Below are 25,677 nucleotides of genomic sequence, written 5' to 3' on the forward strand. Positions count from 1 at the left end.
TCCTCAGCGATCTATAATCAGTGATATAATTTGTCGCCTGCTACCGTTACGTACCTTTCTTTGTGGCCATGGTGTTATCAAAAAGTGAGGTTTGAAAGAAAATATTAATCGAAATATTGTTACATAGAACAGTGGAAAATGGCCTTTGGTCTACATAGACTTCTGCGTCAGTTGCAAATAAGTACGAAAAGTAAGTCATAGATCAGGTCCCGCACGACTTGTGAACATTGCTCAAGTTGACATTATTTAACCTAATCCAACCTTCTCCATAATTTCTAGGGACCATTTCGTCGCAAAGTTATACGGCTAAACCGTCTTCGGATGTTTTTAATAGTTTAGTCGTTTCATTGAGCACCAGACACAACAACAAAGTCTTGTGCCTCAGCTCTAACATCAATTTTACTCCACGCAGTCTAGATTTGGATTCCAATGTTATGACTAATGGCATAAACATTTCTAAAATAATAAAATGCCCTTTACTCACAAACCTGAAAATAATAGAACCGCCTAAAAGTGTTAGCGTGGACAATGTTGAAGAGTTTCCAACATCATCTGTCCAGCTTCCACCTACAAAAGAACATGTATTAGAAAAACAGGCGGCAAGATTGATAGTAATTAGAAGAAAAAAAATGAAAAAACACAAGTTGAGGAAGCTACGGAAGAAGATGAAATTTGAATGGGCTAAAGTGAGACAGAAGCGAGAAATGCGGAAGGAAAAGGCCTTCCAGGCTGAACTTCTGGCTCAAATTGCTGAGGCTGAGCAATTTGATGCAGCAAAATATGTAATGGAAAAACTTGAAAAAGCAAAAGAAAGACCGGTTCAAAAACAACAGAGAAGAGTGTTTCCGCTAAGATTCCCGAATGAGCAACCAATTAGGCCCGAGCAATTAGGACCAGTTACAAAATAATAGTAATGTCGAGCAAAAATATCCTGTAAATGTATTGTACAGGAAAAATAAAAAGGGATGGTTCCAACGAAATGAGTTCACTAAACACGCTCAATACCCAAATATTGTTTTCCCTGACAAAAAACTTGCGGTCATTAGTGAATTGCTGAAATCAGACATAACACAATTCATTTGATTGATATAAGGCAAGATGATTACAGAATACATGAACCAATTGTTTCTCAAAAAAGTGTAATAAATCATTTTGTTTATTATTTTTTTTTCTTTTCATTTTGCTTAACCATACAGTTTAATAAAGAATGTTGATTTACGAATTTTGCCTGAATCACTTCAATCCATACGCGTCTTCAGGTGTCGTATGGTAACCTTGTCCTTCTCGCTGAAAAGAAAAGTGTAGCATTAGTAAATGGCTTCAGTATTGCTAGAATGCCAGATTTTTCTCACCACTTCATCAGAATGTTTAGTAAAATTTCAACTAGCAGCTCTTATTTGTAGATATACATATGTGTGTGTGTGTATATATATATATATATATACACATATATATATATACATGTCGACATAGCTTCAACTTGAAAATGTTTTTTTATCACATTCTGTGCAATACATTACTTACATAATATAGACGATTGCACCCCATCCAGAAATAGCGTCACGATCACAAGCGTTGACCAAAGCCTGGCTAACAGTTTCAAAAAGATCATCAGGTTCCAAATTAGGCTCATAAAGGACCTCGCACATTCCATACAACTGCTCTGTACACGTTCCACCAACTACAAAGTCCTCTGGCTCGTTCGGGCAGCCAATCAAGTCCATGTTGCAGACAAATGGCTCAAAGGTGACAGGGTCTAGGCCAGCTACAATCGGTTCGACAAAGTATGGACCAAATCGCTTTTCATACAGTAAATTAGAGATCATGGAGCTAAAAGTTTTGGGATGAATCTTCCTGTCCTCCTTGAGCTCGTACAAGTTCAATCTGAATCTAAGTCTCTCCATGACAGTAATGGTATCTGTGGCTAGACCAGGCAGTCCCAAGTATAAATGTGGACCCATTTCAAATATCTTATCAAAGTCGCATGATATCGTTTGAGCTTGTACCCCAAATCTACGATCCGCAGCGATGGCGACGCAGTTTTTGCCTTTCATCGCTATGATAGCACCTCCGTTGTATGCCAAGATACTCTAAAACAATTGATATGAAGTTATAAAATTTCAGATACCCTGTAAGCTCAGAAATTTCTCAACATTAATGGGAATGTAAGGTACGTTAATTCATTACAGAATGGTTATAGTTTCTGTCACACAAATATGCAGTGTCATCTGATGCACGGTTTGACATAAACCTAACCTAAAAATAAAACTAAACACTGCATACGATAGAATCTTGCAGTGATTAAAAAGAATGATCTGTTTAATCAAATGACTTATGACTTATTGGTTTTATCGGAATTCTTACCATTTCTAAGGAATATCTTTGGCCTGGTTGTTGGGAATGCTCAGGACGCTGTTTCGTTCAGCAATCGTGCCGCCTCAGCAACTCGCAATCACAAACTAACTGATCTGGTGAGACCCATTTTACATCGTAATTTGTAGCCGCGGTACTTGACTCTGGTGGTGATTTGAGGAACGAATGCCTCACTACATTTCAGGGCATCCCGTACTTTGTGGAAAAACTTTCTAGACACCCCGCGCCCCTAGTTTTGGATTAACTGGGAAGAAAAAAATAATGGCCGTGTAATGTTATTGAAAAGTTTAAGGTAGATTATTTGGCTGTACATGTTGATTGGAAATGAATGAGTGGTTCGATTAGTTAAGGAATTAACCCAACACCGTTCCGCTGTATTAATACGTATGTAAGACGCGCAAGTTATAAGATTCGACGAACTGGCTCCCCAGATTCCAGAATCACGCATTTCAAATGTCATTTATTTTGCAACAAGGGGATGACTTGTCCACTCATATGAAATTTCACTATATTTTCAAAATTATAATCGCTGCTATATCGCGTTGCTTGAAATTCTGTTCTATTCGCGTACCCGAACTTCAAGCTTTCCTTTCGATCAAACCCTTCTATTTATATCAAACAACTATGTTTTTTGGTTACCTTGATAATCCATTACTCATACGGATATATTGGAAACTTCCAACGGCCAAGGACCTTTAAATTCGGAAAATCCGTTTGCCAATTGAGAATAGATGAAAATTCTCATTTCTTCTTCAATTTTCTGTTTGTCTACAATGGGAAAAACTAACGCATGAAATTATTTGAGACGTATGTAACCTTGAATTCCTTTCATCTCCATTGATTCTGATTCAATAACAGCTGTAAGTATAAATTATTCTCTCATCTAAGAGAAATCTTTATCACAGCAGAAATTTTTCAAAATTCTCATATAACAATATGTCGCAAAATGCGACGCTCTATTTGTCAAATGTACACATATGCTTAATCACTTTGAAGAAAAAATTTTCAGTCATAAAAACGGTTATACATATAGAAAGCTTGTGTATTTAGTATTGTGTATTTTGTGTATTTATACATTTGTTTTAATGTGACAGTACTTGTTGGTGAGCTAGCATATATATCAAGCTAAGACAGATGTAGATCAGGATTGTTTAAAGTAATTCATTGTTATGGTTTGAAGTATAAAATGAGATATGTCACTGATGCTTGAAACATGGAGGAAAGCAGCGATGACTCTGCACTTGCGTGTAGTTTATAGCTATTATGTTTTGACCTCGCAACTTGGCTCACGAAATGAAAACATAGGACTTTTAGACATGAACGGCATCGAGACACTATACAGTTTTATTTTCATTTCCTGTATTTTTGCTCTGCTTAGAGTTTGAATTCATAAACATAATTGTGTATTTATACAGCAGGTACTTCGTTCGAATATTGACAAAATAGTTAATAGTAAAACTGCGTTCTCACCTTCGAATACCTCGTTTTATATGATCCACCACGGCATTATTCTCATTTTTAGATATCTCGCAGCTGAAGCTGTCATCTGCCATTTGTAATCCCGATACTTAGCATAAAAGAATTTCCTTGAGAAACATCCTGATATTATTGAACCTTGGAAAAGGTAAGCGGAAATAATAAAGAAGAATGTCGCTGAAACCAAAACGGGTAGACTTCTCTCAAACCTGGGATATTCTCCAACAAACTGTCAAAGGAGTCATCACGTTAGCCGATGTCCCCAGATCGACATGGAATGACAGATTTACGTACGTACATTTATATCTAAAATTTAGAACCACGTATCAATTCGGCTTTGCATATTGCATAACAAATCTTTTCAACAGCGATGTGTATTCCCTGTGTGTTGCTTACCCTGAACCACTTGCCGATAGACTATATGATGAAACCAAGCACTTTCTCGACGATCATGTGTCAGAACTTTTGTTGGGGGTCTCCAAACAAGGGGACGCAAGTCTTCTGCAAGCATATCACAGTGCATGGACAGAGTATTCACAGGGAATCGATTACCTTCATCAACTCTATCTCTACCTCAATCAGCAACACATTAAAAAGCAAAAGACAACAGAGGCAGAAATAATATACGGGGCATCGTGCGCTGCCGCAGCAGATTACCAAGAGCAAATGGAGATCGGAGAACTTGGGCTGGATATTTGGAAACGTAAGATGATTACTCCCTTGAAGGAATCTTTGGTATCACTCTTACTAGCAGGAATTCATGGTGACCGATTGGGAAAAGCTCGACATGCTACCACTGACGTTATCTGTGGGGTCATTCAAAGTTTTGTTCGTGTGGAAGAATACAAAAAGAAAGGCCAGTTAGATGTACGTACAATAAACATCTCTTGTTTTATTAGAATTTATTTCAGCTTTTTCGCGATTGCTAACAATATCATATTGTTGGAAAGAATAAATAATAGCCGGTGTTGTTCTAGTCTTTGCAAAGCTAAAGTTGTTTCATACCTGTATCATTACCGACAATAATAGTCGTGCAAAAGCATTTTACATTCCTTCTACATGTTCGTGAAACTAATTTATATTCAAAAGTATTTTTCAATGAGATCCAAATTTTTGCAAAGTAAATATTCGCCGTTTTTCGTCCCAGTTATAAATTCAGTAAATATTCTTCTTTTCTTCACGTATCGTATCCTTGTAGTTGTATCAGCAAATTTTTGAAGAACCTTTCCTCGAAGATAGTGGAAATTTTTACGCAAGAGAAGCATCCGAGCTGCTCCAAAAGTCCGATGTATCTTATTACATGGAACAAGTGAGCTGGAGGTTTAGTCAGGAAGAACTACGCTGCCAAAAATTCCTTCATAGTAGTTCAGCTCCAAAGGTGAAGCACGTATTAATAAATAAGTTGAAACTTATGTTCACAACACGTCTCTTTAATAATATTAGATTACTTTCAATAATAATATTCAATTGGTAATGATTTCTAAAGGTGCGACAGTGCTGTCAGGAGAAAATGGTTGCCGCGCACTTGTCATGGTTACACACCGAAGCCGATGTGATGATTGAAAATGAGCGTAGAAGGGATCTCAGTTTTCTTTATCCTTTGCTGAGGCCATTGCCATCAGGCCTGGCGCCGCTTATTCGAAAACTTACAGCGCATATCACTCAGCAAGGCTTGCGAGCTATCGGAACTCTCCAAGGTGACAATGTGAGCATTTCCAAAGCGATCAAAGGTTGACATACATTCCGAGTAAAAAGTCAACAGCGCAAGTTTTCATCAGTCAATATTATTCACGATTTATGATACTAAGATCTTCTATTTTCATTCATTTAGGTTCACACGCAATTCGTGGAAAGCATGCTGGACGTCCACACCAAATACTATGAGCTCATTAAGGCTGTATTTAAAGGTGATCAAGCTTTCATTAGCGCCCTAGATAAGGCCTGTTCGGCCGTCGTTAACCATCAGCCTGCTTCTCGTCAGCCAGCACGTGCTGCCGAACTGGTAAATTTTCCCAACGCATTCCAAACGTGATTTAGGGACTTGTCTTGTGTATCCAGATGTAAAACTAATAGGCATTTTTTTAGTTGGCCAAGTACTGTGACTCCCTGCTGAAAAAATCATCCCGAGGAACGACAGAAGGCGACGTGGAGGAGAAATTGGCCCGGTCGATAACAGTTTTCAAGTACGTAGACGACAAGGACGTGTTCCAGAAGTTTTACGCTCGAATGCTCGCCAAGCGGTTAATCCATCAACAGTCGCAGTCAATGGATGCGGAGGAAGCTATGATAGACCGGTTAAAACAAGCATGTGGATATGAATTCACAAATAAATTGCACCGTATGTTTACCGACATGTCTGTCTCCGCTGATCTAAATACCAAGTTTTCATCCAATCTGAGGGAACGCGAAGGTCAGGGCCAAAAACAACTCGGAATCGGATTCGGAGTCTATGTTCTTCAGGCCGGTGCCTGGCCGCTCGGTCTTCCTCCCGCTCCCGGTCCTTTTCACGTTCCGCAGCAGCTAGAGCAGTCCATTCAGGCTTTCGAGACCTTTTACCACGCTCAATTCAGTGGGCGTAAGCTCACCTGGCTGCACCCTCTTTGCCAGGGTGAACTGAAGCTGAATTACTTGAAAAGGCCGTATCTGGTTACCGTACAAACTTATCAAATGGCGCTACTCCTGTTGTTCGAACAATGCGATACGTTGCCTTGCAAGGAGGCTGCCATGTCCCTTGGTGTGTCTCAGGAACAGCTCGAGAAACACGTAGTCAGCTTGATAGACTGTAAACTTTTGAAGAAATCACCCGATGGCGAACTTGGCGAGGAGACGACACTCATGCTCAACTTGGACTACTCGAATAAACGGACGAAGTTCCGGGTCACAGCCGCTCTTCAACGGGAGGGACCCCAAGATGCAGAAACCACTCACCGCAGCGTCGATCACGATCGTAAGCTTTACCTCCAGGCTGCCATCGTACGTATAATGAAGAGTCGGAAACTCCTGCGACATAATCAACTTGTGCAAGAGGTAAGATTTGATGCGTTGAATAGAGTCGTTGTAAAAAAAAATTCGTAAAACAAATATCAAATCATTGACGTTGGTTTGCCTTTGGTGGATGATTATTATTTTTATGAGAACAATATTCTAATTACAAGAAAAATCTAACTCGTACTAATTCGTTACCGCTACAATGGGTTACAATATTGAAATGTTTTTATCTGAACAACAATGACAATAACTCTTATTAATAACATGGACAATCATTCCAACAACTGAACAGAAGATTAAAGTTTGTCAAAGCAGCAAATAATCTACATATATTTTATTGTTACAGGTTCTTGGTCAGTCTAAAATTACTTTTGCTCCATCAATTGGAATGATCAAAAAATGCATCGAGGCTCTGATTGACAAACAATATATCGAGCGTACGGCGAACAGTTCGGACGAATATTCTTACGTTGCGTAACCTAGCTCCAATCCACCTTGCTAATTTATTTCAAGTAATAAGATACTCCCGTATGTCTTGCGTACTACGGCGCAACGTAAAGCGATTCATTGTCAGCAGGAGCAAGTAACTATGTGATCATCACTCTCTCTCTGTTACACAAGAATCATCTTGCATTGTAATCGCACGTCAGTTATCTGCCAAGGAAAATGAGATTCAGCCCAGTTAATGCAGCTGATTTGTAACAATGAAACAGGGCCAGGGAGTAACGTAAGAAACTTAACTACTCCTCAACCGATTAAAAGTAAATTAATTGATTAGGTAAAATGTAATATATACGCAACCAATAAAGATGCCGTTATTATTTTATCATCGGTCTAATGATTTCGGTAACAGATTCATTCTTTTTTTGTTGCTCCTGTACAAAGTGCTTCTGCAAGAGACAGAATATTCATATCCATGCCTGGTCTCAAAATTCAGTAATAGACGGTGAGGCAGAGCATAAGTCCGCCTATTCATGTATATTCATACTTATATTTATCAGTTGATCTTTATTTTAACCTTTTTAATTTGTTTTCTAATTATTAATTGAAGGCGACTTTGTGCTGCACGTACGAAATGAAATTTCTCACTGTACATTTAAGAAGTCAAATCACACAATGCTTATAATGCTAAATAAATTAGTAATCGCTATTTTAACGCGTATACAAATTTAATAATGTAAGATTTTTCAAATCTTTACATATTGTACTAATTTTATCTCAGCCAATCGTGATTAATATCATTGTGACCGTTACAGTCATCATCTAATTATTCCACACCTTGGGTTAGTGAAAAGTTCTGATCAGTTTAATTATTATCTCGCTCTTGTAATCGGAGTCGAGAAATCTGCTTTTCATTGTACAATAGTAAGGCGTTCGTTGTAGGATTGAACACACCGCACAACGTACTACACCCGCATCATTACGACCTCGGCGTTTTCAATTGTAACAGCTCAGGATCGAGCAAAGGATTATCATCATTCTCCGATGGCTTGTTCATGTGATTCACTATGAGCGGAGATGGAGTCGCAGTGTTTCCATATGGAGAGAATCCAGCCCATTCCATGCCGAGATAAATCGGAGGCGGGCTACCCATCGGTGGTTCTAGCAGCAGATGATCTTGCGGCTGCTGTTGCTGCGGTTCTTGACAATCCGGAGACGTGATGTGAGCGGCCATGTGAGTAGCAGCCTTACACTGCTTCTCCTGCTTCCTCCACTTGGCTCGTCTGTTCTGAAACCAGACCTGCAAGGGTTCGACGGCCTCCGATTATATCCGCAGTTACAGTTATACAGGATTTCATAACTGTACAAAGTACGCTTACTTGAACTCTGGCCTCCGTCAGCTGGATTCTGAGAGCAAGCTCCTCTCTGAAGAACACATCCGGGTAATGAGTCTTCTGGAAAGCTCTTTCAAGTTCTTCCAACTGAAAATTAGTAAACGTCGTACGATATCTTCGCTGTTTTCGCTTTCCCATTCCAGCCGCTGGCCTGTCATCGCCTCCAGGACTTGGTGAGGAAAAGTCGTATGCTGAAAAGCATATGTCGACAGACGTCAAAGGTGAGATTACACGAGTACAATCGAGTGATAAGTCGTAACATTATGCTGCGTAATTCATTTTCGTGAATAAGGAATGCTTATTTCATTAGGAAATCTGTTTATGAGTGTTAAATAGATTACTGCTAACTCTATTTAAGAAAAGGGTACTCTGCCGCTTAATGCACTTAGCAATAATTTAATTGAACGCTTCCCCAAGAGCCTGGTACTTAATTAAATAAAACTACCATTCCCAGAGAGACGTGTGTCCACTTACTGAATTTTGCAGGGAAGCAAACGGAGGAGGATTGAGTGCCCATCAGTCCAGCTAGAGTGGCCGATTGCAGATCACCAGAATGTATATCATCATTTGTACCATCAGCAGTGATAATAGAACCTGCTGAAACGAGAGGATCTCGAGGAGTCCCAACCAAAAATAACTGCCTGTTGTTATCTTCGACAGATTCTTCTTCTTTCAAATCCATTTTTATCCAAGTCTTTTCAATGGTATAATATCAATGAATTTATTGAAGCTAATTTGATTTGTAACTGACTTTTACTTCGCTGAGGCGATGCCCCAAGTAGAATAGGCTGTCGGTAATTGAATCACCCTGGGTTGAGAACAACGTTTCAACCCCCCGCTCAAACAACTCTGGGGCTCTACCTTTCTTTTTCTCTTTTATTTTATTTCCTGTGTATATGTATATTTTTTTTATCCACTACTTACTTACACCTGTGCAAGGTAGACTGAGCAGGGGATTGTATTTTCAACGGGAACTCCAAGGGGGGTAACGAAGCCCTACTCGTGCCCCGCATATCGCTTTGCCTCAGCTCTACGAATCAATAATACACAAGGCAAACAGACCGAAATGTATATCTGGCTTTTACTTCAGTTTAAAGCATGTCAAGAAATAAATTAATACCATCCCACAGATTGAACAGCTTCACTGCAACCCAAAGGGGTGACGAAAAATTGTTCATTTCACCGGTGGCCAACCAGTGATTACCATTTTAAAGAACCTTGCATTATAAGCAAGTTCTCAATTGATTAAATATTTTAAAATTTACTTTGAAGAGAAGGCTAGCATTATTATAAAAGAAGCTATTGAATGCACTTGAGATAATGTCTGAAGCTTTGATACAGGACTCAACTGACGAGATGTTACTGTACTCACAGAAAAATTCTTTGACTGTGGGGTAAATATTTGTTTACTTTGCAATAAACTGTTGTATGTTATTGTTATAATACCGTTTATTACTAAGTGCAGTGTATCACAATGTATTTACAAAAATATGCCAACAGAGTTTCCAGTATTATTGGTTATTTTAAAAAATGCTTTGTGCTTGGATAACTCATAGCTGGTGCTGCTGATAGTAAAGACTTAGAAGTACATACGTTTATATACAATTAATTAATAATTAAATATGATAAGTTGTAAATCAATAAATACAGAAGCATGTTTGAATTTTATTACAGCCAATAATACGCTATTGTTTGTAATATTTTAAAGTTTCATTCCAGTCGCGTTTTTGTGAAAGAAGTTTAATTGGATAAAAAATCTTATGGTGTCAATGTCATGATTATGATTTTCTCATTATTATCATCATTGTTTTTGTTGCTCGTATCAACAAAATTTTTGTATTGGGTGAAAGCTCCGTTTAGAGAAAGTCATGAGATCAATGTTAATTCTTCTTGTATTATCAAGGATTGCTACCGTGATGAACATTTAATGCTGACTGCTACTAGGTTTTTCTATTAAGTAGTTCTACGTTCGCTGTTTTTGAGCTTCTTTCTGTATTCCTTGGTCCCAGGGTGGTTCAAATTCTCAAAGTCGATTTAAATGCTCATTCTCCTAGATGTAGAACAGGCGAACACGGCTAGTAGACAACAAGAGATCGTCGTCAAAGAACTTTGTTTCAATAACTAAATTCCCACTAAAACAAGAAAACACAGCAACAGAAAGTAGTCAAAAACTTGAAACATTTTTTTTTAAGTCAAATTTTCAGATCAGAATTAAGAGCAAAGGAGTTATACTTTAAAATGTTAGCTGGCATCATTTGGCTCTCTGGGGCTGCTTCGATCAGAGTCTGCCAAGTATTTGTGCTGCTAGGAATGACGAAACCGAATTCAAAGAACCATTCTTCAAGACAGCGTCCTTTGAACAAAACCTTTTGCTCCAATCTAAAGCGCTCCATTGGTTCGGCGGAACTGAAATTGATCTCTCGAGATACCGCCCGGCATCGCAAGATTTTTTTAGGAACTCGGGCTTCGTGTTCAACTTCTGGTACAGACCTGATATGAAGAAATGTAGTACTTAAAGATAGGTTCTCAATTCTTTGGAGAACCAGGTGAAATCTTTACTCACAGGTCCTCGTTCCCTTGCCAAAGTATTTTTCCACTGTCAGCATCACGCAAATTCATCCAATTACTGTTTCGACAGCAATTAGCAGTCAAGGACTAATCAATACAATATGACAGATATTCTCTGATATTCATCTAGATACTTAGTACGGTTTCAAGATTCTACTGTGAGTGAACGACACGAGCAAACAAAACTGATCAATTACGGGCAACATAACCTACCTCAAGCTACGCACGATTATTCCATACGGATCGAAAAACTACATTGAAAGGATACACTTGAAATCCCTTGAGAATTTCTTCAGCTCGTAACGGCATTTTTGCAGATGCCCAGGCTCTACTTTTCACAGAATTAAACTGCAATTCACTACGAAAACAAAATAATGACAGCTCGATGAAGAACTATCGACCGTCCATATCTCGCAGGACTCGTGAAACCTCGGAAATGGTCGCCTATAATCGGAAACTTTCCTCGTTCGAATCTGTAGTATGCATGGTCTGCATGGTAGTATGCAATTATCTCTATGCGAGTATGCAAGTTGCGCGCGCGCGCGTAATTTAGGTTGCCTAGCGTGGGGCGCGCGCTCTTGCAGCCAAAAAGCAGGGCTGAGGGTTGGAGAGATGCCGCCGCTATGTCGACCCTGATAAATTGGCCGTAAATATCCGTGCTTGTCAGTCAAGAAATACCGCAGTGATTACGAATTCGTCGGAAACTTGAAACACGGGTCGTAATTGCCGGGAGACGTACAGATTTTACGATGTCGACGTCGAGCGCGCGCTTGGATTGTTTTAATACAATGTTAAGATTAAAAATCTCTACCTAAAGTGAGTAAGAAATTGGAGAGGGAGGCGAGAGGACGGGAATTCGGGGATTCGAGACGGGATGGCAAACACGGGGAGCCTTGCCGCCGATGGAGACGCCGATGGGCCGTTGGTCTGCGGCGTCTGTCACAATTATTACAACGAGCCCTGTCTGCTGTCATGCTTTCACAGCTTCTGCGCCCAATGTCTGAGGGGGCCACATCCCGACGGCAAAGTCTCATGCCCCATTTGCGGGTACACATTTCTATTAGATCTAACGTATTATACCTATGTATATGTATACGCATTGATTTATATTGTATCAATTACAACCGCTCCCACTCATACGCGTTCTACATACCTACGTCAACATGGCTACGAGCTTACCAATCTATACTCCCCATTTCCATCTGCCAAACTCTTTGAAGATTTTTATGAACAATTGGCGGATTCCAAATTTACGTGATGCTTTCGATGTTAATTGTCTACTCCTTTAAAACGGAACCTCACATTTCTCTTTACCCTTACAGATCTACATGGCGATTGATGACCTTTCACCTCTCTTTATTGTTTTCAAAACGTCAATATTCTTACCCCAACGTTGTAGCAATTAACTTATGCACAATGGCAATATTATTATTATTATTATTATTCCTATTATCATTATTTGTTTCTAATAGAAACATTTATGAATATCCCATTATTTTATCACAGAATACAACAGTACAATTAGATAAATTCATCATAGTCAATTTTTCAATATTTTGTGGACGAATTTTTATATGATTATGCATGTAAACAACTGAATGGCGAGAAGTATAAACATGGATTTTTTTGTTGTTTATTCGCACCTGATACCGTTTTTCTGCATAATTATTACAGGCAAGTAACCCAGCTAAAAGAAGGGGCACAGCTTCCTCCACCAGACTACCTGATGCGTCAGCTGGTTGAGCTGGCAAACTCAGAAAATCCACCATGCGCCAATTGCGATAAACGCGATAAAACTACAATGTTCTTTTGTACAACTTGCGGTTTGTATGACCGATTTCTAGTAACAAATAATTTCAATCTACTGGTCTATTGGCAATTTAATGCGTTATTAGTAAAAAGTAATGCTTCTGGTAAATGTATATTCTAATGAAATAAATTTACCAAATAGGTCAAGCGTTGTGCAACCACTGCAGGGAACACACACATCGAGCAAAGATGTTTTCGAGCCATGATGTCGTCCACATGAGTAAATGTGCCAAAGATACTCAGAGGAAATGTGCCACGCATGGAGAGCAGTACATAATGTATAGTCAAAGCGCCAAGTGCATGTTATGCGCAACATGTTTCCGGGACACACCGGCCGATGCGAGGCTCCACTGCGTCGACATTGACGGAGCGTGGCAGCAGGCTTCAAAGAAAATGGAACGTGCAGCAAACTCTATTTGCGAATTGCAGGCTGGCGTACGCGATGGACTCAGAGCTTTGAAGTCTCAATTGGATGAACTACGACACAGCTTGGAGACTGAAAAAAGATCCTTGAACTCTTACTGCCAGGGGATGCAGGAGGCTGTAGCGAAGACCCACTCGTCTGTTCTCTCCGAGATTCAGAGACAGTTTGAGACAAAAGAGCGATCCGTCAGGGCCCAGCTGCTTTCCTTGGGTGGTGCTCTTCCTGTTCTTCAAACACACCTCATGCTCTGCACGTCATTCACCAGCAGTGCTACCAAGTATCAATTTCTTGAACTCGCTCACTCGATGCTCGAAAGACTTGGACGAGTCGCTCAGCTTGGCCATCCTACTCGCCCCCCTCTACTGGCTGGGCATTTGAAGACAAATTATCGTGCAGAGTTCGCTCGTGTTCTTCATCCTTATGTTGGCTCAGTTCAGAATACCAAGGATTCACTATACGATCAAACTCACTCTGTCACTCCTGCCGAGTCTCAGCATGCACAGGTACCTCTTGGTTCTTCTTCCCTTTGAGAGTTTCGCAATCGAATATTGATTTTTCCCAGGGCAACAAGAGTCTGCAAAGACCTCAAACGAAAGGAAGCGGTGACGCCGGGCCGTTTTCCAATCATTGCCGCAGCTTTGACTCCCAGTTGAAAGAGCTTAGCCAGCAGTTAGTCGCAGTAAAGGAACGTCTCAGCGAATTGCATCGTGACGTGGCTCTTCTTAGACGAGCGAACACTCCACCCTTAGGTACACGCTATGACCATGTAGCTAGAGACTGTCGCTTACTGGAACAGCAGCTGGAATCGCATCAGCTTGAGCTTGAGCGATTGAGAAATGTTTTCGATGCTCTATGGGAAGAGCAGCTTTGCAGAATTCACATAGAAAAAGAGATTTTCCATTCGCAGGTATGGTCTTGTAATTTCTATTTGAAACAGCAAAAAGTTTTACAGCAAAATATCATGTGTTCACGATGGTAAATTATTATTTTATATTCAGATGAACGACATTCTTACACTAAAAAGTGAAGTGAAACAGCTCTCCACACTTGCTCAGCAATTGGAGCCCTTTGTTAAGTCATTCTCAGCTGGTATGAGTGCAGGAGAAGCAAGTATCACTGCCTCGGAAGCAGCTGGTCATCAGCACCTTCAAGTTTTGCTGGATCATCTCGCCCGCCTCCAATTACAAGAGCCACCTCAGTCTCAGCAGGCTACGCACACCAAAGACTGTCGCCATCCGCGAAATAATTCTACCAGCGCTGACAACGCACTCTACATGAAGGGTGATTACATATATTGTTAACTATCTAATTCCTTTGAATGAATTTTTGATGAAAATCCTAATATCTTCACAGAAGCAAAAGAGATACCAACACGCTGCCGAACCCCGTCTGGAGGTGTTGGAGCTGTGCTGGATTCGAGTGGAAACATTGTAGTTTATGGAAATGCAAAATCATCGGACTCAAAACGCGGAGTACTGAGTCAGCTTATAGAGAAAGCGAGGACAAAGGAAGACCGGAAAAAGTCGCCCGGACGAGAAGATGGAAGAGATCGAAGTCAGACCCGTCGATCGCGAAAATCTCCAGACAATTCAAAGCCAAAAACACCGCCGGGACATTCCTCAGGAAGTAAAGTTCGCTCGTTATATCGTTCCTTGAAAGGAGGCGGAGGCGGGGATTCGTCTGCGGAAATGGTCGACCAGGTTGTCAGCTGCGCAGAGAGCCAACAGCAACAACAGTTGCAGACAGCTGCTGCAGAGGAAAGCGAATACCAAAGAATATCGGAGGCCTCGACCGTCGGAGAGGTGAAAAAACGCGTACAGGCGCAGATCCATGCCGTCCCTGCGGAAGAAATCGTAACACCGAGTAGCAAGGGTGTGAAAATATATCCAGCTAGCGACTCCGAAGACGTGTTCTACACGACAGGGGAGAAAAGTGGAAGCGAGGCGAGAAGACGGCGCAGAGCGAGCTGCGACAGCCTGAGCACAACGGGATCGGCAAACAGTAGACGATCTAGCATAGGAGAAGGTACTAGAGGTCAGACCGTGCCGGATGATAGGAAGACTTTGGTTTTATTAATCGGCCCTTCGCCCGCTCCTTCAACTCTGGTGCAGAAGCAGCGATCCTGGGAAACGTTTCCGAGACCCAAGAGCAAGCGGGGAGGAAACGACAGTAAGCCTGAGATTGGTCAGCTGAAAAAAGCAGATAGCTTTGAAGGACACGAGGAAGCTGTCCGCACGCTAGTCGCCGCTGTTCAAGAGACGCGGTCACAGCTACGGCATCATCAACATCATCATCACCGGCATCATCGCAAAAGCAAAACAAATTAGAGGAACTTCTTCTAAGAGCCAGGTATATAAGTATCGAAGATTCGGCTCTATCGTTATCTTGACCTCTGTAGAAAATATTAACATCGGCATAGAGGCTTCGAGATAAAAAGGAAGATAAAAGTATGACCGCTTTGTTAATAATTTTGGCCCGACTATCGATCGTTGACATCAGGCATTTTTTTAGGCATTTATCCGCCAAAACTGCATTGATTATTACTTATACCGAAGTTTTTATATTATAATCGTATTATCCGTTGGACGCGCAAATCTTGGCGTTCGAATAACACGTTAATTGGATTAATTTCTAATAAACTTAATGATAGATTATAAAATGGAAATTGATATATTATCTCTGTAAGGTTACACCAATAATTGGAAGACATTAGGTGTTACGAAGCAAAATTTCTACTGTTGAATTTTTGTGGTAATTGAAGAGAGAAAATGGGTTGAGAATTGATGAGTTTTTTTTTACCACTATAGCAATGGATATATTTGAAATAGTTGTTCTATATTACGACTGATGTTTATAAATGAAACACAGCTTGGACGAACTAATAATAATTAGGAATTTGATTCATAATCAATAAGTACGAGCAGTTAAATCCTGCGCAAAGTGATTCCAATTCGAACTAACTAACTATAATCAGTTACTTAGCTTCACGTAATCAAATATCACTTCTGATCTCAATCCCAGAGAACATATACGTATGTATTCTATATGTAATACGTATGGCATGCGTATATTGTAGACGTACAGTATACGTCTCGTCACCACGTGGAAAATAATAGATACATGAGAAAAATAGATAACTAAAAATAAAGCCAGACATAATTCAATTGACATTGTTTAAAATCTAATTACAGAACATTTGATGAAACTACAAATTAAGCTTTTTGCCACTACAGTTTACGGATTTGAAATTAATGCTATTGCACTCATCTTATTAACAGTTGATCTTGCAACAGATTTCAGCTAAACTGAAATTTGTGCTTGCAAAAATCTAGCGTCCCATGATAGCCCCATTGTTTAGAATTTCTTCGATCATTCAGAAACAATCTAATGTTAGTATAGTACAGCGACATGATCGCGTGACACCCTCCTCTACAATTAGTTTTCGAACATTACCTTCTTATGATATAATGTAACGAAAATTATGCATGTAAACTGTTTCATTATGTACAAGATGGTTAAGTAATTGATATTATAAAATAAATCTAGTTAGTATAAAGAACACTGCCAGCCAAGGTATATTACGAATTTAATCGAAGATATTAATATCACGGGGATGCCTAATTTGAAAAAAAAAACGTATAAATTATTCGTATTGCCAAAGCTAACGCGCACTGCACTACAATTGTCATTATTCGTTAATGTTATCAGAACGAAATGATACACACTTAAGGTTGTCAAATTGGTATAGATATGGTAAACTGATTATTGTAACGAATAATTATAGGTAGCAATGATGATTAATAACGTTACCAAAGAAAGAGTGAGCCTATGTGAGGGGGAAGAGAGAGAGACAGAGAAAGAATGAGTGAGTGAGTGACTGAGCGAGCGTGCGTGTGTGAGAGAGAGAGGTATGGATGTACACATCCACACGAATGCTGTCTTATTATTACAATAGTATATAGGTGTAATATTGTATCGTAAGCGAATCAAGGAATCAAAAAGTTTGGAACTGCAAGGACGTTATTAATATTATACAATAAGTTCTAACATATACAAATATGTATATGTAAGAAATGTCATACCGCCGATATATTAAACTAAAATATACTATTGAATGAATACAGAAGAATCGTTGTACTTATTTTTTCCTAATGGTGAAAACCCGGTATCCGTGACTCTGTCTGGAGATCCCATTTTTTCGAAAAGAGAAATGCAACCACATTAGTCCGAATGTACATCTTTATTTAAAGAAATACAGTTGACATCGTTATATTTATTTATTTCTTCATTTATATATAATATGTCGTTTAGGTGTATACCATATTTTAATTTACTCTTCCTAGCCTGTGCAGCGTGTATGCGCATATTTAGGTATGTGTAAATATCTCCTATTGCTAATATTGTTTCCTTTAGAAAACAATATCAATTGCAGTATAACGAGGTAATTTCAATTTAATTTTCTCTGTGCCACCGACCAAATGACGAATGATCAGTGTATAGTAGCAAAACATCGAGCAGCCGCGTGTATTCTGATTAGTATCTTACCTTCGGTTTATTATTTTATAGAATTTGCGCTAGCCATACGATATAATTAAACACTTCAGCGTATATTACCAATATTATCATAACCATAATAATAATAATAATAATAATAATAATAATGATAATCATAATAAATTCCTTACAATTAATATTGTTAATTATCTTATTAGTTAACACACAATCAGTAATGGGAGGGAATTTTAGTCGGCCTATGATAATATTCAAACACGGCCTACCTATTCGGTGATTATTCATAGTATTATTAGTTTTAATATTTAATTATTATATTTTTACGTTTACGTATTCGTGTGTGCACGTGTTTGTCTGTGTGTGTTAGATGCCTGCATGGCGTGTCTTTTCTTCCATGCGATGTCTCATGTATGTATGTGTGAATATTCATTTAAATATACGTATATATATAATATGTATACGTATACATGTATGATAATATAATATATTATTAGCTCCCTACAAAATACAATAATACATTACAAATTCATATTTTTTATTTTTACTTTATTTTTTTTTTTGTTGTTATTTTTGTTATCTGCAAATAGCTTAGATATATTTATAATGTATAATATATATAATATATTTATATATGTATGTATGTGTATATTATAGTGTCTAATTGGTTTGTTTCTCTGTTGTTAATCATAGTTAGTTATTCATTAAGTACATCCTTATAGGTGCTTAGGGGACACCTATCTACCAAGTAGTAAGTCAGTAGTTAATTAATTTATTGTATCGAATTCTTGTCAGCTGCAAAACTATCGACAAACGTGAATTTTACGAGGGTACGAGACGCCAGAGACGGAATAAACTTTAATTCTGATTCACTTTACATCCAATTGCTTCGGACAATAGTTTCATTATATTGAAGGCGCAGTTAATTTTTGCGTTTTTCTTTCAATGCTTTCTGGCTTTGTTTCGGAGATCTTAGATGTAGCGCTGCACAATTCGTTGTGCAATGTGTATAAGAAAAAGAAGAGAAAAAACAAACACTGGTCGACAGTTAATAATAATAGTAATTTGTTGATCGAGCTGCCGCGAATCACATAACTTGATGAAAAGAAAAAGTCTTTTTCAATGAAGTTAATAATAATTAAAAAATACTGAAAGAACGCATGAATAAGTATATCGTTGCGTTTTTTTTTTTTTAAATATTTGCTCGATTTTTACTGGTCATGGTATTTAAAAATTATGGAAATGAATAAATAAATCGTTGCTACATGGGAGATCTCGTAACCAAGACTCCTTTCTCCTAGCAGCTGATATTACAACAGGCTGCTGCTTTTGTTACCATTCTCGTATAAAAATGATATGATATGCACGTTGGAAAAATAAATTGTCTCAATAGTTTCTATGAATATAGATAATAGATTTTCCATACCAAGTATCCGCTCGATCCGAATACATTATATAGGATATTTGACACGCTTCTTGGTACAGCAGCGTCTATAAATCAGCACGTTTAGTCGTGTTTAGTATCTTGTAACTAAAAACTAAGAGATTGAAAGGTGATAGTCCAAAAGAAACAGGATTAAGACAAATTCTTACACCCTAGAAATCAAAAGTAGAAAAATAAAAATTAGAATGCAAGAAACAGGCAAGCGTTAAGACGCCACAGTGACTGAAAGTGCTGTTAAACGAAAGAAGCAACGAACGATTTTTCATTTAAAAATTTTTCCTGCCACTATTCATGCGGTAATACTAGAAAAAAAAATATGCGTCGATGAGGATACTAGTAAGACCTTATACAAAAGCTTCAACGTTAAGAGTATAAAAAGAAAGATAAATAAAAAAAGAACTATCTAAAATTTAAGAAGCTTCCTATCCCGACTACTAATTACCATCAATTAATAATATAAATCGTCTATTTTTAAATGCGTGTTTATACCCAATAAGCTGGGTATCGATTGCGTGTGTTAATTAATGCGCGACGTTACGTCGATGGCGCTGTGTTGCAGGTATACTAATAGTTAGTAAATTCAGCTCTCCCAAAAGGGCTCTCGCGTTTGTCTTAAAAGTGTAAAAGGAGTACCTGCGACGAATGAAAAATCGGCTAAACAATTCGAGACAAATACACGCCGGTAAATGCTACCTAGCGGGACGGACATCTGTCGCGTATGTGAAAATACGCGTCTTCAACGATTCTTTTAAAATTCAGAGAGCGACCAGCCAGTCGACTCTCAAACCGACATTTAACAATCCAATAAATCAATTCAATCATGCAAACTTTGCTTTTGATCATCAATTACGATCATACCCTGTAGGAACTGTGCGTGTGTAAAAATCTCGCGGATTTTAATACATGTGTCGGGGGATTCTCTTCTAATGGGCATCAATTTTTGTTTTCTGCTCTTCTATGACGATAGCTTGTACAGCAATTTCGTGATTACCCATGCAATAATTTACCCCTAAAAAAATTATAAAGACGTCACTACGCCGAAATTCACCGTGATCATCAGACGAATCAGAGTTTCGAGCTAATTGATCAGAGACTGACGTTTACTGCAAGTATTTGCAACAATTCGGTGTAAGAAAAAATAAATAAGAAAAAGGGTTAGCATATCGACGATCAATAGAGCAAAACAAAAAACAAAAACAATACAATGGTAAATTCTCTGCGTCTCCAGGACACAAAAAATTCGGCAACAAAGTTAAGAAGCAACCGTAATCTCAATCAGCAACGTACTCCTCTTAACAAAGGTAAAACAGCGAGACACAGAAATGGAAAGCAAAGAATTAAACGTCACGATGATCCCATTCTAGATCATGGGGAGAATTATGACGGTGACGTTGACTGTTGCTGGGTTCGCATTCGTTCTCGCAATCACTGCTATCAAGGTCCTCATCCCTGTATGATGCGTCGTCTGAATCCGAGCTACCAGATTCCTCGGCATCCTCGTCTCTCTGAGCTGCATGACGTGAAGAGTTGCGATGATCGGCCAATCTGTCCATCGGATTGACGGTAATTGCCAGCGCGGAATCGTCCCAAGCCATTTCAGTTTCAGCAGCCAATTCGTCGCCGGCCGATCGTCGCCTCTTAGCCGCGCCTCTGACACGCGCAGCCCCGACGACAGCCATCAGTAAAAGAAAGCCTACGCACGCAGCAGCAACTATGGTTACCGCATGGCTCCCCCCAGCTCCAGAAATCGTCCGCCCTCCTTCCCTGAGGGTCGTTGTGGCATATTCTTCAGGAATATCAGCGTGATGTGGAGATAACTGTGCGTGACCAGGCGCCGGCTCAAGAATTCTGGCCATCGGTGGATCCCCGGGGGTCGGAGGCGGGATAGGTGTACTTTTTTCTTTGGGGTGAATCACTGCCAGAGTTTGGATGTACTCGTTGCTGGCGAACCGTCCGCTCAGCTCCGAGCACGTCAGTTTGAAAACTCTGTCGAGATAATAGGCGGGCTTCCGGTTTGTGTAAGTAATAAATCTGATCAGCTGCTGATAGTCGTAAGGCGTGTCCGCACCTGAGAGAACAACACCATCACGATCCACTCTGGCTGTGATGGAGTTAAGACGACGTAATGCGTCACCTGGCAGGCCCAAGCTTTCGTGGTCCGGATTCAGGCTTGGGTAAACGCTGACGGCGCAAGCGTCGAGCCTCGCAGCTGACCCAGCGGTGACCCTGGCGTCGGGAAAAACTCTGACACCCAGACGGAAGTCCGCATATTCTCTGGCGACGTATCCCGTGCCATTTACAGTTATCCCGGGCCTCGGCGGCGGGAGTACGGTCACGTAGGATTGGACGGAAGGAACGGCAAGGGGCTTAGCTTCGCTGCCCTCGCAGAGGATCGTCGTATCGAGGCGGAAATTTCGGCGACCAGGGGTCGGGAAGCGACGGGAATTCGAGTATCCTATGCGGCGTAGGAGGGTCTCGATGTTTGTGCGGTTGTCGCCGTCAATACTGACGTCTGTTAGGTCGGAATTGGCCAGGAGTTGAGTACCGGGTTGCAAAAGATCCATCGGAGGGACATGCAGGCCTTCCTGGCAGCGACGGAGGCAGGACAATACTTCGGGTCGTTCGTTCTTACCTACTAGCACGGAAAGCCCGGCCAAGTACCCGCGGAAATGGTGCTTTGTGCGATTGTCAGAGCCTTGCCAGCAGGCTCCAACTACGAGAGTGGTGTTTATACCCTTGGCCGGATGCAGGGGCCAGTCGTCGATGACTTCTGGATTCTTTTCATCCGAATGACGCTCCACGCCATCGACGAATAGACTTACTCGGGGAAAATCGACTTGGACGGCGTAATGATGCCATCTGTCATCACAGACCTGATCCAGCTTCCAACGCCATTCAGCCGGTCTAAAGATGTTCGGATCTCCCTCGGAAAAGTCACGCCTGAGCAGTAAAATCAGTCGACAATTTCTCACGAACAGTGCGTAGTGATGCCTGTTCATTTCTGGAAAAGTAATGAAATAATTATCATCAGCAATGTACAGTGAATTCCAAGCTAAAAAATGGAAGCTTGATTTGTTTGATGAAAACGTGAAACAGAAGCTCTGAATTGGATCTAGATCAGGTTTGTTAATTCCTTGTGATAATTGCATAAAATTCTTACTGTGATCGTCAGCGGCACATAAAATATGTTCCTTAACGTGAGGATCCTGTCTGGGACGTGGCCGGTGCTTGACCCAAACACCGACACTAAATTTCTGAGCCAAGGCGTGATCGAGCACTTCGTTGGGAACAATGGCAGCAGAGCTAGCACCATCAAACTCGAATATTTCGTCGGCTTCCCTCCCCTCATCTCTGGAGAGTGACGAAGTCCAAGGCGTGGAAGGTCCCGGAGTGGGCAGAAGGTCCACGCTGTCTCTGGCGGCGCCGCATAATTTCCGCTGGCTCCTAACTCCGTACGTATCTCTGTCGCAGCCTTTTCCAATATGATCGGTTGCCAGAGTGAGAGTTGCGCGCAAGTTTCTCAGTACACAGGGAGCGTCGCAAAGCTCGAGCCTGGCTGATGGAAGAAGGGGTTGAGGTCCAGCTCCAGCGGCATAATCAACTCTCTCAGGGATTCCTCTCCAGCCAGGGGAACAGACACGGTTTACTTTGATGGTAACCATGGCCGGAGCGGACTGCTTCATACCGCAATCATAAGCAACTACGCTGAGGATATGATTGTGAGATCTTTCATAATCCAATGGTTCCGTGTTACGGATCGCTCCCTCGTTGTCGATTACAAATGGTTGGTCTGCGGTTAGGATCTCGTACTTGCACACATCGCCAAACTTCGGGGTGCAATCGCGATCCGAAGCCTCGACACGCACCACTTCCTCATAGAGCCGACCTTCATCAACTGCGCTCACATATGCGGGTTGAAGAAACTGTGGCGCGTACTCGTTAACGTCTACGACTGTTATGTGAACTGTGGCGCTAAAAAATTGTAAGGGATTCCTTTTTCAAATTATTCATGTATAACACATTAATGTGGGTAGCACTGCTTCCAAACATCTTTCAGGTAATAATGAATAAACTGCATATTTTGTTGAATAAAGCCCGTTGTTAATTTTGCCTAATTCAATTTCATGTCATGTATCATTGACAAAGTATCCTACATTGCAAGTCTAGGGAATAGTGACCTAATACTGGCTGAAAAAAGACGAGTAGATTTTATTTTTAGTGATGAGCAATTTGAAGAAACAAGTAGTGCTTGACTCATGCTACATTTCATTTCCCAGAACTTCTACAAACAAATTGTCAGGTTTGACTTAGATTGTTTCAACAAATACAAGTATCCAATTTGAACCAAGAAGACACAAAACGGATTGACCCACGTCAAATAAGGTGCAATTGCTTTTTGATAACCAATTCATATCATTTCGTTTACATATCGTACTTTTCAGATTGTGCTCCTGAGCATCCGATGGCAGCTATATCGAATTTGTAATTGCGCCTCTTCTCACAGTTCAAAACTCTTAGAGTTCTGAGTTCGGCAACTCCGTTGTCCTTGAGGACAATCTCGAATGGGGCTTCTCCATGATGTTTGTTCGCTATGCGAAATGAACAGACTTTCCCACCTGTTGCACGAATTTGAGGGGTTACTTCGACCAGAGTTTCATTTTCTTTAACCAGACCATGGTATCCGCTGTCCAGATTTTCCAGATCCAGTCGGGGTACTGTCAAAAAAATTCAACAAAATTTAAGCAACAATTTTTTGGTAGTAAATTAAATGTAAAATGACGTATGTCTCTGACGGATCGAACAAGGGAAAAGAAGCTGAAAATGAAATATCTTTTTGAAGTGAATAAACGAAAAACTAATTGAATAAATCAGAAATAAGACAAAAAAGAACAGTCCTCAAACCGATAAATGTTATGGATAATATAATTGAAGTAAGTCAGACTGTCGCGAGAAACACACTAGAAGTCTAAAATGAACGTTACACCTGGAATCTACCGATGGTCGTTTTGGAGCATTGTGAAACGAATTTATCATTCAAAACTTAAAATGAGTATAATAAGTAATACTGGATTAGTATCCAGATGAAAATTCGCCGCAACCATCACGAGTTTATAAGAAGAAGAATAAGTGAAAGAGACGAAAATTATTTGACGAATTTGAGGAAAAAAGATTCGGAGATTTATCGCCGCTGCGTTAAATTCACGGCGTCTACAGCAGCGGCCCGTCGCTGTAAGACAATACAGGTAGCGAAATGGATACCTGTTTAAATCATAACGACATCAATCGTTGTAAATTAACTAATATGTGTATTTAGGAATAAAGCGAGAAAGGAACGCAGGCGACAGAAAGGAATAAGAATGAGCGAGCGAGAGAAGGAGAGAGAGAGTGCAAGTGCGAGAGAGAGAGAGAGAGAGAGTAACATTCGGAGGACCACCAAGGGAGAGAAATCGAGGACATGAGAATATCACCTCCATGATTGCCGTAAGATGACGGCGACGGGTTGAACGGAAGACTGGCTCGCGAATTCCCGACTACTAGGAGAATCAGGCCCGCAGAGAACAGCGAACCGAGTAACATTTCGTCGGTTGTATTTACGACTTGATTAGCGAGCAATTGTCAGTAATCACTCTGTTCGAATGGTCGCAAAATCACTTTTTAAAAAAATATATTTCTAGAAGCGCATCGCAACGGCCCCACTCTAGTCGCGGCACACTACAATCGCGTAGTCAATATTTGAGTGGAATATCGATTCGCCAGAAATTTTCGTTCCAAGGTTTACTCGCTGACAGCGCTGGGGTCGCTCCCCCCCCCCACCCCCCTCTTCGATGCGCGGAGCGCGCTGGTTTTATTATTATTATTACTGTTGTGGTTATTGTTATTATATTGAACGCGCGCAGTTCCAATTCATTTGATAGGTGTCAGCGCGATATAGGTATGTATACTGTGCAAGGTTGGCGAGAGAGGTGACGCCGCGTTCGGTTACCCCGATGCTATAACGTATATTCTCCAGCACACAGATTCACGCACGAAACGCTTATCAATTTTTCATCGCCCTATCTCATTGGGGTTGCTAATATATTTTAGCCCCGACATTCAGACGAAAGCTTCGAGTTCCTCGGCGTGGCGGATACAGCGACTGCAAAAACAGGAAGTTTAAGTCCAAAGACCGCACCAGAGACTACGAAGATTTCGATAGTGGTGTAAAAATCTATCGAGTTGCACCTGCGCCGTTGCGTACGCCCCACCAAACC

The 25,677-nt window shown here is 40.4% G+C and overlaps 7 protein-coding genes across 10 annotated transcripts; 3 read left to right on the plus strand and 4 right to left on the minus strand.

The window, feature by feature from the left end:
• The first annotated feature begins 22 nt into the window (after positions 1-22).
• LOC124218031 (uncharacterized) lies at positions 23-980 on the plus strand. The gene is made up of 2 exons (XM_046624368.1): positions 23-190; positions 280-980. Exons 1-2 carry the CDS (start codon positions 139-141, stop codon positions 906-908), a joined length of 681 nt encoding a protein of 226 aa, XP_046480324.1. The 5' UTR covers positions 23-138; the 3' UTR covers positions 909-980.
• Positions 981-1,138: 158 nt separating this feature from the next.
• Prosbeta3 (proteasome subunit beta type-3) lies at positions 1,139-2,525 on the minus strand. The gene is made up of 3 exons (XM_046624370.2): positions 2,365-2,525; positions 1,525-2,090; positions 1,139-1,287 (listed from the first exon to the last, which is right to left on the minus strand). Exons 1-3 carry the CDS (start codon positions 2,365-2,367, stop codon positions 1,239-1,241), a joined length of 618 nt encoding a protein of 205 aa, XP_046480326.1. The 5' UTR covers positions 2,368-2,525; the 3' UTR covers positions 1,139-1,238.
• Positions 2,526-2,528: 3 nt separating this feature from the next.
• Cul2 (cullin 2) lies at positions 2,529-7,663 on the plus strand. 4 transcript variants are annotated; one of them, XM_046624350.1, is made up of 8 exons: positions 2,529-2,665; positions 3,896-4,139; positions 4,218-4,716; positions 5,048-5,227; positions 5,336-5,554; positions 5,681-5,851; positions 5,935-6,876; positions 7,184-7,663. In XM_046624350.1, exons 2-8 carry the CDS (start codon positions 4,021-4,023, stop codon positions 7,313-7,315), a joined length of 2,262 nt encoding a protein of 753 aa, XP_046480306.1. In that variant the 5' UTR covers positions 2,529-2,665; positions 3,896-4,020; the 3' UTR covers positions 7,316-7,663. The 4 variants fall into 4 exon arrangements, with proteins under 4 accessions (XP_046480306.1, XP_046480308.1, XP_046480305.1 ...); XM_046624352.1 differs by having other exon boundaries at positions 2,611-2,757; XM_046624349.2 differs by lacking the exon at positions 2,529-2,665 and adding an exon at positions 2,784-3,233.
• LOC124218030 (homeobox protein ARX) lies at positions 7,221-9,652 on the minus strand. Its single transcript, XM_046624367.2, has 3 exons — positions 9,147-9,652; positions 8,658-8,863; positions 7,221-8,578 (listed from the first exon to the last, which is right to left on the minus strand). Exons 1-3 carry the CDS (start codon positions 9,352-9,354, stop codon positions 8,258-8,260), a joined length of 735 nt encoding a protein of 244 aa, XP_046480323.1. The 5' UTR covers positions 9,355-9,652; the 3' UTR covers positions 7,221-8,257.
• An 894-nt stretch (positions 9,653-10,546) lies between these two features.
• Positions 10,547-11,672, minus strand: PrBP (Prenyl-binding protein). Its single transcript, XM_046624373.1, has 4 exons — positions 11,509-11,672; positions 11,236-11,298; positions 10,905-11,162; positions 10,547-10,804 (listed from the first exon to the last, which is right to left on the minus strand). Exons 1-4 carry the CDS (start codon positions 11,547-11,549, stop codon positions 10,723-10,725), a joined length of 444 nt encoding a protein of 147 aa, XP_046480329.1. The 5' UTR covers positions 11,550-11,672; the 3' UTR covers positions 10,547-10,722.
• Positions 11,673-11,773: 101 nt separating this feature from the next.
• LOC124218019 (RING finger protein 207) lies at positions 11,774-17,140 on the plus strand. The gene is made up of 6 exons (XM_046624345.2): positions 11,774-12,287; positions 12,915-13,063; positions 13,192-13,976; positions 14,036-14,380; positions 14,472-14,754; positions 14,827-17,140. The coding sequence occupies exons 1-6, from the start codon at positions 12,115-12,117 to the stop codon at positions 15,798-15,800; spliced, it is 2,709 nt and encodes a 902-aa protein (XP_046480301.1). The 5' UTR covers positions 11,774-12,114; the 3' UTR covers positions 15,801-17,140.
• A 554-nt stretch (positions 17,141-17,694) lies between these two features.
• Positions 17,695-25,662, minus strand: Cals (calsyntenin 1). Its single transcript, XM_046624344.2, has 4 exons — positions 24,895-25,662; positions 23,862-24,141; positions 22,587-23,398; positions 17,695-22,427 (listed from the first exon to the last, which is right to left on the minus strand). The coding sequence occupies exons 1-4, from the start codon at positions 25,001-25,003 to the stop codon at positions 20,764-20,766; spliced, it is 2,865 nt and encodes a 954-aa protein (XP_046480300.1). The 5' UTR covers positions 25,004-25,662; the 3' UTR covers positions 17,695-20,763.
• Between the last annotated feature and the right edge of the window lie 15 nt (positions 25,663-25,677).

Source organism: Neodiprion pinetum, chromosome 4 (genome assembly GCF_021155775.2).
Source record: "Neodiprion pinetum isolate iyNeoPine1 chromosome 4, iyNeoPine1.2, whole genome shotgun sequence".
In the NCBI taxonomy this organism is placed as follows: Eukaryota; Metazoa; Arthropoda; class Insecta; order Hymenoptera; family Diprionidae; genus Neodiprion; species Neodiprion pinetum.

Excerpts from the sequence above, each read along its gene's own strand:
- LOC124218031 (XM_046624368.1), top strand. The coding sequence starts at position 139 with ATGGCCTTTGGTCTACATAGACTTCTGCGTCAGTTGCAAATAAGTACG. Across the intron at positions 191-279 it reads GTTGCAAATAAGTACGAAAA|GGACCATTTCGTCGCAAAGT; the intron begins GTAAGTCATAGA and ends CATAATTTCTAG.
- Prosbeta3 (XM_046624370.2), bottom strand. Across the intron at positions 1,288-1,524 it reads GGTGCAATCGTCTATATTAT|CGAGAAGGACAAGGTTACCA; the intron begins GTAAGTAATGTA and ends TTTTCTTTTCAG.
- Cul2 (XM_046624350.1), top strand. The coding sequence starts at position 4,021 with ATGTCGCTGAAACCAAAACGGGTAGACTTCTCTCAAACCTGGGATATT. Across the intron at positions 4,717-5,047 it reads AAAAGAAAGGCCAGTTAGAT|TTGTATCAGCAAATTTTTGA; the intron begins GTACGTACAATA and ends GTATCCTTGTAG. Across the intron at positions 6,877-7,183 it reads ATAATCAACTTGTGCAAGAG|GTTCTTGGTCAGTCTAAAAT; the intron begins GTAAGATTTGAT and ends TTATTGTTACAG.
- LOC124218030 (XM_046624367.2), bottom strand. The coding sequence starts at position 9,354 with ATGGATTTGAAAGAAGAAGAATCTGTCGAAGATAACAACAGGCAGTTA. Across the intron at positions 8,864-9,146 it reads TTGCTTCCCTGCAAAATTCA|CATACGACTTTTCCTCACCA; the intron begins GTAAGTGGACAC and ends TATGCTTTTCAG. Across the intron at positions 8,579-8,657 it reads TGACGGAGGCCAGAGTTCAA|GTCTGGTTTCAGAACAGACG; the intron begins GTAAGCGTACTT and ends GAACCCTTGCAG.
- PrBP (XM_046624373.1), bottom strand. The coding sequence starts at position 11,549 with ATGCCGTTACGAGCTGAAGAAATTCTCAAGGGATTTCAAGT. Across the intron at positions 11,299-11,508 it reads ATTCTCAAGGGATTTCAAGT|TAATTGGATGAATTTGCGTG; the intron begins GTATCCTTTCAA and ends CTGTCGAAACAG. Across the intron at positions 11,163-11,235 it reads TGGCAAGGGAACGAGGACCT|GTCTGTACCAGAAGTTGAAC; the intron begins GTGAGTAAAGAT and ends TCTTCATATCAG.
- LOC124218019 (XM_046624345.2), top strand. The coding sequence starts at position 12,115 with ATGGCAAACACGGGGAGCCTTGCCGCCGATGGAGACGCCGATGGGCCG. Across the intron at positions 12,288-12,914 it reads GTCTCATGCCCCATTTGCGG|GCAAGTAACCCAGCTAAAAG; the intron begins GTACACATTTCT and ends TAATTATTACAG. Across the intron at positions 13,977-14,035 it reads CCGAGTCTCAGCATGCACAG|GGCAACAAGAGTCTGCAAAG; the intron begins GTACCTCTTGGT and ends GATTTTTCCCAG.
- Cals (XM_046624344.2), bottom strand. The coding sequence starts at position 25,003 with ATGTTACTCGGTTCGCTGTTCTCTGCGGGCCTGATTCTCCTAGTAGTC. Across the intron at positions 24,142-24,894 it reads ATCTTACGGCAATCATGGAG|TACCCCGACTGGATCTGGAA; the intron begins GTGATATTCTCA and ends TTTTTTTGACAG. Across the intron at positions 22,428-22,586 it reads ATGTGCCGCTGACGATCACA|AAATGAACAGGCATCACTAC; the intron begins GTAAGAATTTTA and ends TTACTTTTCCAG.